The following is a 13,210-nucleotide window of genomic DNA, read 5'->3' on the forward strand; positions in this document are numbered from 1 at the left end:
GAAAGTTTATACGCATGAAGGACTGACCAGATTAAAACTGATTATAGTGCACAACCCTGCGGTCAAATGGAGAAACACAATGCTTGGCTGTCCGATTCTCACAAACAACATAACGCTACATTTCGATTAAAAAATAAAATAAATAAACATACATGTTAAACTATTAATATAGTTGCAATTAAAATTACTGCGAACAAAGCACGCTTTTCTTTAAGGTTCTCGTTGGTTTACAAAATAAGCTTAATGCAAAATTGGATGATACATTTTTTTGGAGTATAGACTATTTGCTATATATAGAAACTAAACATTTATAATTTATAGGTTTAATATAAAAGCCAAACAAAAACGTAATTGTAGACAGATCATTCAACAGGCAATAGTTGTCGTCGCAACTGTAATTGTACGACCCCTCATTTCTCTGTCAATGTTTATTTGGAAAAGTTTATTGCAAATTTAATAGCTTTGAATAATGACATTTTCATTAACAAACCATGCACACATTAATTCCTGCTTTGTCTTCTACAATAATAAGATAAAGACAAAATATCGGATTGTGTTCAGAACTGACAAATGTACAATGAGCAGTTATCAGTACTCCTTCAGTGTGAAAACCAGCAGATCTTTTGTTCCTGAACTCCTGATTCCCACTGCTGTTCTGATCCCAGTGCGATAATGAGTTCAAGGGTCACAGACGGACTGCAGGGTCAAAGGGCACCAAACGCAATAGTACATTCACTGAGGTTGTGCAATAAACCATAAGGACTACTTTGGCTTCTAAACATTCAATATTTAGTTGTGTTTCCATGTATTACTAAATCTGTGGTCAAAATAGGTGGTGTAATGACACTTTGACAGGTTTGGATTTAGCTGATTGAAGAACACAGGCTTCACTAGTATGATAAAGTTACTCTGTATGTCACATAAAATTTTAAGAAAAGTGTTCAGTTTTGTGCTTAAATAATTATATCACTTGTTTAATATTCTCTAAAGAAAGTTGAGATATTTTATATAATAATAAGAGTATTTTGTACTGCATAGGAAAGTTTGAAATGCTGTAAAAGGTAAAATATCTCTTTGTGATCTAGAAAATCTTAAACTCTCCAAAAGTGTTATAGAAAACATTTTCAAATGTTGTTTTTATTTATATGCAATATTGTAAAAATGTACAATAAAGTTTTAACTGTGGGTCATTTTATAATTAGGATACCTTTCATGTTTATTGATGATGATGATTTTTTACTAGCAATTGTTTTCAGAAAATTTTATCCATTAAGCGAAAATATACTGTAATCTTGCACAAATATTTTGGGCACGCTGTTTGCTTGAAAATGCAATGTTTTTGCAATGTTTGTGTTTTTTGAGTTAAAAAATTAATGCATAAAATGTAAAAGTCAAGATGATCTACATTCAATTTATTTCTACAATCTAAATGCTGTTGAAAAATAGATCCTGTTGAAATTACATTTTTGTTCAAATAAAAAAAATATTTATTTTTGCTCATTACTAACCATACATCCCCCTGAAAGTGGAAAAATGGTTTATTCCATCCATAACTGCAGCATAGAGAAAACTGACTGTTTATCCTTACAGAACTGACACTTTTGGTTTAACAGCATCTTTTAAGACTACAGCATCCGAGATGAAGGTGGGCATGTAGGAGAGAGGCAGCCAGAAGATCTTGGCATCCCAGCCTGGAGAATATCTGGTCCGAGGATGGACCGCAGCCACTGCATGCTCCATACAGCTGACCACCTTCATCAAATCTGAATCCAGCATCTTCTCATACCTCTCCTTAACCACTGTCTTTGCTGCAAACACAACCATAGGGACATAAGGAATGTGTATTAGCTTTCAGAACTAGTACTGCAAGCAGTTTGGGAGTGTGACTGTTATCTGAAAGGGGTAAATGTATTTAAACTCACTTCTGTCTATGTAATCACTGCCGTACTCATCCTTGACCTGCTGAGGCAATTTATTCCATAATCTCTGCAAATGGCTCTCAAAGATAGCAGAGTCAGTAACGCTTGTTTTGAATAATCCGGGTTCGATGCATAAAACCTTCACTCCAAATGGTGCCATGTTCCTCCTGGAGAAACACATTTAACAGTCAAAAGCAGCAATAATCAGGATACAAGCACAGGAAAAGTAGAGATAAAGATAAACAGATAAAATTTACAGATATGAAAGAATGGAGTGTGGTAATATTGTTGGTTTGGTGGTCAATTTCAACTTCCCTAATTACATTTGTACATTGTAATATATATACACTGTATATATGTTTCTTAATTTTATATTTATATATATTATTTATATATATATTTTTTTATATATATATTTTATATTTATATATTTTTTTTAAGGAGTTTCTTATGCTCATCAAGGCTGCATTCATTTGATCAAAAATACAGGGGAAAAAAATTATAATTAGGTGCCAAGTACCGAAGGTGCGTAGGACCCTATTGTGTTTGTTCCCGTTCTTATTATAATTATTCTTCCGACTGGTAGTCTATGGCAGCCCATAGAACCGAATGTGGGAAAGTTGTAATGGTTAGATATTCTGATAGAGTGCCAACATTAAGTACACAAATTTTGGTGTGTGAGACATTCCCTCTAGCGCCACCAACTGTCCAAAATTTCACTTTAATTTTGTTAATAACTTTTTAACCGTAAGGCCAATCAATTCCTCTGATTCCCCATTCCTCTGATTTCTGAGCTCATGCCGATTTGATTGCACCCTATGAAGTCATTTTCCATTATAGAAATATGGCCGCCATTTAGAATTTTTTGAAAAACATACTTTTTCGAACTTGTCCTAGACGGTTTGTCTGATTCACACGAAAATTGAACCAGATCATCTTCAGTCAGTGCTGACCAAAAGTTATGCAACTCAAATTGATTTGTCAAACCGTTTTTGATAAACGCTCAAACTAATTTTACGTAGCGCTTACAAAAACAGTCGTAAGGCTGTATCTCTGCAACGATTTATCGTATTCAGACCAAACTTGGTACATGTCATAACAAGCATGACCTGAGGCTACATACTGCGTTTCGGTGCAGCATCACCTACTGGTCCGGAAATTTAAAAAATTGCTATTTTCGCTTATAACATCTAAACAGTTTGTCCAAAAATCATTTTACCATTTCGGCCGTTTTGACTGTCGGCCATTTTGAATTTTGTGCTACAATGCTGTATTTTTTAAATGCATCAACGGATTGTTTTACGAAACATGGTATGGGTCATCATCACAATGTCCTGAAGGAGCGTGAGAAGTTTTGAAACAGCGCCACCTAGTGGTGATATTTTTTAAAATGTTAATAACTTTGGGTGTGGTCGACTTATTTTCACGAGACTCATCTAATTAGACTCCTGAAACCTTACTGAGTCCTACGATACCAAACATGCTAGGTTTCGCCTTACGGTTTGTGTAGCCTTGTGATTTAGCGCTTAAAAACCATTTGGCTATATCTTCGAAACCGCTTGTCTGATCGAGATGAAACCACCGTCAGAAGTTCGAAAACATAGGTCGATAGCTAAACACCAATGCCCAAATGCGAAAATATTGATAGTAAGAGGTAGTAATATTCAATCAAAGTCAAGAGTCAGTCATTTTTTACGTGTTTCTTCATATAAATGTCTATAACTCTGAAGTGAATTGAGATATTTTCACCAAAATTGACACACATATGTATGGTCTCACTCTGATGACACATAAAAAATGGTGGGACTTAGCCTCTTGGTGGCGCTATAATAGAACAAAACATGAAATTCCCATTGACTTCAATGCAGTTTTCTGAAATAGAATGCTATACTAAACAAATGCATTGGTGAAATATTATGAAACTCAGAATGTGCCATCAACACCATCCCCTGAAGGTACTCAAAATATTTCGAAACAGCGCCACATAGTGGTCAAAAGTTATTTTTATTTTTTTCAAAAAGGCTAATAACTTTTGAATAAATCTGGCTATTGAAATGTAGCTGGTTTTAATAGATTCCTTGGGTCAAGCCAAGAACATAGATACCAAGTTTTCCTTATTTGGCCAAACTTCTTGTCCGCCATCTTGATTTTCAGTCAAAACCTACTTTTTCGAACTCCTCATCAACCGTTGGTCCGATTTTCACCAAAATTGAATCATATCATCTTAAGACTGAGCCACCTAAAATATATGGATTTCGTTTCGATATATGAAACGGTTCTCATTTAGAGCATCAACGAATTTGCTGGAAGGATGCCAACATGCATTTGAGGCTGTATCTCAGCAAAGCTTTGACATTTTTGCACCAAACATTGTATGTGTCATTGTCAACTCACACTGACCATTTCACACTAATTTGGTAACAGCGCCACCTATTGGTTACACGTGATAAGCCAATAAATCCTATTACTAGTTGTTGTGTTTATTGTTTTCAATCCATTTTGCCTAAAATAATCTTAAAAGTTTTAATTACTCATTCCTGACGTTCTTCTGAAGCTTGCTTCTGTAGTGCTTGGTCCCGTTATTGATGCTTGCAGCTATATTATTGTGAACATTTTTCATGATGTAAATAATGCTTTTCTATTTTAAGATACATTCAAACAGATACATACACTCTAGTCTTCAGTGTCACATGATCCTTCAGAAATCATTCTAAAATGCAGATTTATTATCAGTGCTGGAAACTGTTGTGCTGCTTAAGATTTTTTCTTTTTCGAACTTGTGATACTTTTTTCAGAATTCTTTGATGAATAAAAAGAAAAGAAGAACATTTATTTAAAATAGAAATATTTTTCTAATAATATATACTATAGTTCAAAAGTTTGGGGTCAGTACATTTTTATTCTTTCTTTTTTTAAATAAAACTTTTAATTAGCTAGTATGTGTTACATTTTTAAGAAGATTTCTATTGTTAGAAAAGATTACTATTTTGGATAAATGCTGTTCCTTTTTTTTTTTTTTTTACTTTTTATTAATCAAAAAATCCTGAAAAAAGTATGCAGTTTCCTGCACACCTGTTGCCCACATTGATAATTCTAATAATAAATCATTACTTTCACAGCCAGCAGCTGGTGTGCACTTGACAGCCACCAGAGGGCACGCTTCTGGATCATTGTTTGGAACTTCAGTTCCCATCACCCCTTGCACTTATTATTATTTCCATTACCAGGCTGTTGAGCCTGGTTTCTCCCAAGGTTTTTTTCTCCATTCTGTCACCGATGGAGTTTCGGTCCCTTGTCGCTGTCGCCTCTGGCTTGCTTAGTTGGGGTCACTTCATCTACAGCGATATCATTGACTTGATTGCAAATAAAAACAGACACTATTTCAACTGAACAGAGATGACATAACTGAATTCAATGATGAACTGCCTTTAACTATCATTTTGCATTATTGAGACACTGTTTTCCAAATGAATGTTGTTCAGTGCTTAGACGCAATGTATTTTGTTTAAAGCACTATATAAATAAAGGTGATTGATTGATTGATTGATTGATTTACCCATTAGCTCACAGTAATATAAATAACCATGCTCACTTAGTCTTTTGTTGCTGCAGTATTGCTTCGGTTTCTTTGTGTTTTATTGATTCTGTGTTTGTGAAATACATCTTGCCAGTGTTTTTGCTCTGCTTTTTTTATCTTTGTTTTGGGACTAATAAACTACATTTGGATATTCTATGCTTTCCCAAGTTTTCAGTGACAGATCGTGACAATTACAATGATTTCTTAAGAATCATGAGACACTTTATTCTGGAGTAACGGTTGATGGAAATTTAGCATTGCATAACAGAAATAAATAACATTTTAAAGGATATTAAAATAGAAACCATTATTTTATATTGTAATAAAATTTTGCAAGATTACCTTTTTTTCTGTATATTTGATCAAATAAATTCATCCTTGATGAGCATAAAAGACTTCTTTAAAAAACATACAAGTGTTACTGATCCCAAACTTAAACTTAGACCGGTAGTGTGTGTGGGTGTAACAAAATTGCTTAAACGTATGGGCAAACCTGAAAATATAAAAATAAAAGCTAATTCAAAATATGAATACATATTATAATAGGAAATAAATGAAGCTTAATAACAGCTTTTTTAAGGCATTGTAAACAACATTTTACATGTGTCTTAAGATTGTCTTGTTGCCCTGTGTTTGGACTCAAAAATTTACATTTAATTACTACATATATTTATAGAAACATAAGTCTTCAGGGGAAAGAGAAACTAAAATCCTAGTCTGCATAATTGTTTGATACAAGAATGCACCTTTTGGGGAGTTCTCTACACAGCCTCTTGCAGACTCCCTGGACATATATTTAAACTTTCGTTATGATCGGTCATTCACAATTGAAGCTATCAGCTTCTGTATTTCAGCTGCAGTCCTTTGTGCTGCCTAATCAGATATTCGTTGAATAAGTTAGCATTTACAGCAGACAACATGCTTGCCAAATTCTATGTACTTGACTGAATGGTTGCCGTGTTATCATGATGATTAATTGAACATGGTTTCATTTTGTGTGGACTTTGCATTCATAAAATATATGCTGATAAATGCATATGCCACACCCAAATAATATATTGGCTTGTATCTGAGAAATGCACTGAATTTTAATTTCTTTAACCAGTTTTTTGTTATTTTATTAAGTGGTTACTGGACATACTGACCTCAGACTGTCATTAAAAGCCTCTACTCCATACTTAGTAATGCAGTACGCTCCTCCCAGAGTACTGATCCTTCCAAGCACACTTGCCACATTGACCACTCTGCCCTTGGCCTTCTTAATGAGCGGTAACACGCTCAGAGTGACAGCAACAACCCCAATCAGATTGACATTGATCATCTGTTTGAATTCCTCAATTTCCAGCCAGTCATTGGGAGCAGTTGGGAAGGAGATCCCAGCGTTGTTGACCACAGCCCACAGACCTGCAAACAGACACAACTCAATAAAACCATTTTCTTTCATCACAGGAGATTGCAAAATACACAGGAAGTGTGATGTGACATACATGTGATAAAACTACTTTAAATAAATTTAAAAATAACAATTAAATCAATTTTGTTTAGATGACATTTCAAATACTGAGTTTTAATATCATCTGAGGTTTCTGGAAATACGTGTGTGTATTGTGCATTACCCCCTGCATTGTGAATATGAAAGCATACAATTATGATATAATATGTTAACTTCATTTCTTTTAATTTGGATTGTACTTTTAAAGTCATATCTTGCATTACATTTTTTAAAAGCATCCATTTAAGATCAGGAATTAAATATTAAATGCATTCTTAATTACTTTAGATTTTAATTATGTCTCTTCTGCTCACCAAGGCTGCATTTATGTGCTCAAAATTACAGTAAAAACAGTAATATTGTGCACTATTATTATAATTTAAAATAGTCATTTTCTATTTGAATATATTTTAAAATGTAGTTTATTCCTGTGATGCAAAGTTGAATTATTCCAGTCTTCAGTGTCTCTCTGTGACTTACCCTTCTCTCCCACCAGTGTTTTAATGGTTTCTGCAGCTTTTTTTATGCTATAATTATCAGTCACATCCAAATGAAGTGTTGTGAGTTTGTCAGAGCAGGACTTCTTCAGCTCAACTTCTCCCTTCTCTGTGTAGCAGCCAGCGATGACACAGAAACCCTTTGTGTCCAGGTGTTTGGCCAAGAGATTCCCAAACCCGGTGTCACAGCCTGTGATGTACACAAACTTCTCTGATTTATTGGGAACTCGTCCCAGTTCTCTGAACCACCGATAGACATAGAAGCAGACTATGAGACCTATAATGTACAGGAACATTTCTGCAAAATAAATAAATAAATAAATACTAAGTACATACATACATTCATATATTTATATAAATACTTGCTTTTATAAGAAAAATTGATCCATATTCATGCAAAAAACCCAAAGAGAATGCATGTGGTCAAAGATCCGTTCATAAAGTACATGACCTAGTGAACCATTAACTTTTGGCTTAAGATTGTAAATCAGAAAGTAATCAGAAAGAGAGATTTCGTAGCAAAGCAAGTGTGTATGTTTCCTTATGTATTCATATTGGGCCTGTGCAAGCAAATGTTGTTTGATTGCTAAACACACGGAAGCCACGGTTCGAATCGTGAATGAATCACTCGTTTGAATCGGATCTTGTCGAAATGAGCCAAGAAAGCAGCGAGTGAACTGGTGGGAATTTGAAACAATGTAGAATAAAGCATGACTACTTTGATTTTGAATAGCTACTAAAAGCATTTACGATGAACCAAAGACGCGACTGATTTGACGGTACGTGAGTAAAATCTCGCAAATAAAAATCAACTAACCTACTGTTCGATTTTATACAATTTAATTTAATTATAACGAGCAAATTACTTCATTATTTTAGGTTAGCTTTAAAAAAAAAAAAAAAGTATAATTTCGCTGTCGAGATCACTTGATTGCGTTCGAGGTGAAAGAACCGTGGAATCTGTTCTGAACCGGTTCTGTCCACATTAACTGTTTGAAAGAACCGATTCCCAGGAAAGATTCAGACTCCACTTCATTAATTGGGCCTGTAAATTAAATCGATGTCAACAATTGTGAACTTTTACACTGTACTGTTGCAAACTTGGAACAAATAAAAGAAAGAAACCAAGTTATTACAGTGTTGAAATGCCATTATTAAAAAGCGCGTGATCAGACAGCAGGACAACTCGAACATGTTCTGACAAACCCCATTCGCAAACACAATGCATTGACCAAAAACAGGAATTTGTTCACTTGAGTCTTTCTTCTAAATTAACTCTATAAACCAATTTTGCCTTATAGACTACTTACCCTTGCTTTATATGTCGGCTTTCTAAGATATCAGTTGCTAGAAACTAGTAGGTCGTCTAAGTACTTCAGAAATGTGTTTGTTCTTTCTGCTTCGTGTGCATCTGACACCGGTTCCTGGAATCCTGTAGTGTCCGCTATTGTGCAATATTGTGTAATAACTGTGCCGTGTTGCTCCTGCAGGGGGCGCTGCACGATCAGAAAGAGCCGATCCCTTTCAGACGCAGTCTGAGATTCCGAAATGATTGGCTGCTGGTTGGAAATGTGACAGTCTCAATGGGAAAGTCCGATACATTTTCTCCAACTTTTTTCCCTTGCAAGTGCAAAGAAGCTTGTACTGATAGATGGTAATGCTGTTGGTATAGTTTATAGTATGGTATAGTTTTCTATGCATTAAATAATACACTAAAAACTCCAGGCAAAAGTCTTCATTAGGAATGATGTAATTTCTGTAATATATATATATATATATATATATATATATATATATATTAGGGGTTAAAAAAAAAGAAAGCAAGCAAGAAAAAAAAAGGAAAAAACTATTTAGATTAGATTAGGTTTAACTGTATTGTCATTGCACATGTAAGGCACAAGACAACGAAATGCAGTTAGCATCTAACCAGAAGTGCAATAAGCAGTCAGTACAGAATATTCAAGGTCTAAAATATGATACAAATGTACAATAAATATACGGATAAGGCAGTATTATGGACATAATTTACAGATTTTAAATACTGTCAGCATGATATACAGATATAGGTGTACTATGAACATACTATACAGATGAATTATTTAAAAGTTATTTAAAAGTGTATCAATTACTATAAGTGTATATTTAAAAGTACACTATAGGCAGAAACTATGAACATATCAACATCATTTACACTAGTGTAAATGATGTCTATAAGGCAATGGACAGTAAAGTGCATAGAAAATATTTCAGTGTGCAAATTTCTTTACAGTTTTATTAACATTTAAATGTAGCTTTTTATTGTAATTTTAGTTTAAGTAATTTGTATTAGTTTTTATATTTAGATTTAATTGATCTGTTTTAATTTTCTAATTTCTTATTGTATTTTATGTCGATTAAATGCAACAATTTAAATTTTTATTTTATTAACTAAATTAACTATATATATATATATTTTTTTTTTATAGTTTTACCTTTAAATAGCAATAGGAACTGGTCCTTGGCATTGGATACATTTAGTCTGTGTTTGAGACTGACAACCCAAAAATATACCTGCCAACAGGAACGGATCCAATCATTTCTATGAACAGGTACATTTCTAGTTCGCTCACTTTCTAGAGGTATGTACATCAAGATTTATATTGCCAGTATAAGAATTCAGGCCTTTGAGTTTTATTTATATTGACTAAAGTTTACAAAGAATATTAATGTCTTGCTCTTTGTTACTTACGTTAACTAATGGGACCTTATTGTAAAGTGTTACCAAAATGCCTTTTACATCCACTAAAATGTAATATTAGTATATTAGTAAACTGGTGTTTCTATTACTTCTTTTATTACTCTACTTATCTATGTTTCTCTTGATCGGTTGTGCAAGAAAATCTTTTTTTTTTTTTTTTTTTTTTTTTTTTTAGTCCTTCTGATATAAATATTTTCAGATCTTTCAGAGGTTTTGAAAATGTACTGTTATGATAAGGATTGACATAGGACGCACCCTCCCAAATTCTCCCAAAGCAAAGATGCCACTTATCAAGTGTCTTAAGTTGATCTTGGTAATGTTTTATGCTGCGCTCAGACTCCAAAGTTTGAAATCTCAAGTTTCTAATCAGTAGCTAAATTAAACAAGCTACTATAGAGATTATTTGCTCTGTAATCTAACTGGCTCATTTCTGTATTTTAATCTATTAAGTACAGTATTTATTTTGTCCACCTGTTAATTATTCTTGTAATATTTAATCGGACAAAATCATGGGCAGAGAAGAATTATGGATTCTTAAAGTGCCCCTATCATGAAAAGTTCATATTCTGGTTTTGGGAGTCCCCAACAAAAGCTTGGCATACATGCAAGGTCAAAAAAACTTTCACTGTCTTATAATATGCATTTATATTTACCTTATTTGCTCAATGACTCCCAAACGATTTGCTCAACGCTTCATTTTTCCAAACCCCGCCTTTGCATGATGCTAATCTGTGGTGATTGGTCTGATTTCTTTTCCATCTATAAAAGCAGCGTTTGTGAGCACAGTGCTGCTTTGTTTACAGCCGTTACCAGGGAAACCACTGTTTTTACCACTCCAAAAGAATGGGGTTATATCTCTGCTACAATTCTGAGCACGAAAGAGTATATTTTGAGTGTACAAAAGTGCATTCTTCAAATGCCAAGTTTTGTGGAGAAAATGTTCATCTCGCATGAAAGAAAGTACTTTACTCAAAAAATCTATTTTGGATGTAAAATAAGTTTTTGGGTTTGTGCAGACCTTCTCTTTTGTGCATGCAACATTTCACTACCTTGCTCACCTGATGCCCGCCCTCAGTCCTCTCTAAATCCAGACAGTTTGCTTGCTCAACACGACCCAATATGTGTTAAAATATGCCATAATTCCAGCCAATCAGAGACGAAGCTGCTAAATACTGATTGGCTTATTTGACAACCAAGCTTGTGCAAAAGAGAAGGTCTGCACACATTAAATATAAAACGTATTTTAATATGCAAAATTTATTTTTTGTGCGCTCAAAGTACTTTCTTCTTTGATAGACGAACATTTTCTCCACAAAACTTAGTTTGTGCGCATGCAGAATGCACTTTTGCATGCTCAAAATATAATCTCTCATGCTCAGAATAATGGCAGAGATATAACTCCAGAAGGGGCACCAAGTGGCAAAGAATGAATTTGTAATTTCAATCAGATCACGCAAAAAGACATGGGCGGGGAATATCTTAATGTTTCATGTTGACGTCAATGATTCAGAGTCAACTCTTTCTTTTGAGAGACAATAAGTTTGTACACAGCACACTTTCCGATTAAAAAACTTTGCAGGATGTTTTCCTTCACTTAGAGCTGCATTGCATGAAAAGTCATTTTTAAATATCCATAATAAGGGTCCTTTAATATTCAGTAACTAGATCTGTTATATAATCACTATGAAATGCCAGGTTAAAAATAGAAGGTAAAGAGTTATTGTCTCTGTAGTTCATCACATGGGCATTATGACTACAGTCAGATAAGACTTAATGCTTTGTTGTTGTTGTTGTTTTCATTAGTTTGTGTGATTTGATGCTGTTGGGAAGTTAAAACTGGCTAAACTTGTCCTTTTCTGTAAAACCACATCAGAAGCGACCTGAAGAATGAAGAACAGAAGAATGAAGAAGAATAAAAGTGAAGATTCTCCAAGGGACTGTGTAGATAAAACCACAAAATCATACAAAGCTGATGAAGGTATCAACTGTAGTGTGCTGTGTTTAATTTTAATTGCAAAATATTAAATGTTTTACTATGTGCAACTATTTTTTTCTATTTTCTTACAATGCAGATGCTGACCTCAAGGAAGTATTTTGTTTTTATTTATTGAATTCTTTCAATATGTATATGATATGGCAAAAATGCCACAGAAAGTGACACATGTTTAAAACGTGAGGGCAAACAATGATTTCATCATCTGCTTAAGTAATTTTGCGCTTAAGTAATCATATCACTTGTTTAATATTCTCTAAAGAAAGTTGAGATATTTTATATAATATTAAGAGAATTTTGTACTGCATGGGAAAGTTTGAAATTCTGTAAAAGTAAGGGAAAACTCTCCAAAAGTGTTAGAGAAAACATTATAAAATTTGTTTTTATTTATATGCAATATTTTAAAAATGTTGTTTTAATTGTGGGTCATTTTATAATTAGGGTACCTTTCATGTTTATTGATGATGATAACTTTTTACTAGCAATTTTTTTCAGAAATATATTTCATCCATTAAGTGAAAACATAATGTAATCTCACACAAATATTTTGGGCACGCTGTTTGCTTGAACATGCCTATTTTTAGAAATTAGTTTTTACAATGTTCGTGTTTTTTGAGTAAAAAAAAATAATGCATAAAGTGAAGTGAAAGTGACATTCAGCCAAGTATGGTGACCCATACTCAGAATTTGTGCTCTGCATTTAACCCATCCGAAATGCACACACACAGAGCAGTGAACACACACACACACACACTGTGAGCACACACCCAGAGCAGTGGGCAGCCATTTATGCTGCGGCGCCCGGGGAGCAGTTGGGGGTTCGATGCCTTGCTCAAGGGCACCTAAGTCATGGTATTGAGGGTGGAGAGAGAACTGTACATGCACTCCCCACACCCACAATTCCTGCCGGCCCGAGACTCGAACTCACAACCCTTCGATTGGGAGTCCGACATTCTAACCATTAGGCCACGACTTCCCCAAAGATGTTAAAGATG

At 34.1% G+C, this 13,210-nt stretch overlaps 1 protein-coding gene across 1 annotated transcript; it reads right to left on the bottom strand.

Moving 5' to 3' along the window:
* Window positions 1-1,397: 1,397 nt before the first annotated feature.
* LOC127965143 (retinol dehydrogenase 7-like) lies at window positions 1,398-8,954 on the bottom strand. Its single transcript, XM_052565744.1, has 5 exons — window positions 8,796-8,954; window positions 7,469-7,783; window positions 6,642-6,900; window positions 1,923-2,086; window positions 1,398-1,808 (listed from the first exon to the last, which is right to left on the bottom strand). The coding sequence occupies exons 2-5, from the start codon at window positions 7,779-7,781 to the stop codon at window positions 1,585-1,587; spliced, it is 960 nt and encodes a 319-aa protein (XP_052421704.1). The 5' UTR covers window positions 7,782-7,783; window positions 8,796-8,954; the 3' UTR covers window positions 1,398-1,584.
* Window positions 8,955-13,210: the final 4,256 nt, after the last annotated feature.

Source organism: Carassius gibelio, chromosome B9, assembly GCF_023724105.1.
Source record: "Carassius gibelio isolate Cgi1373 ecotype wild population from Czech Republic chromosome B9, carGib1.2-hapl.c, whole genome shotgun sequence".
Lineage (NCBI taxonomy): Eukaryota > Metazoa > Chordata > Actinopteri > Cypriniformes > Cyprinidae > Carassius > Carassius gibelio.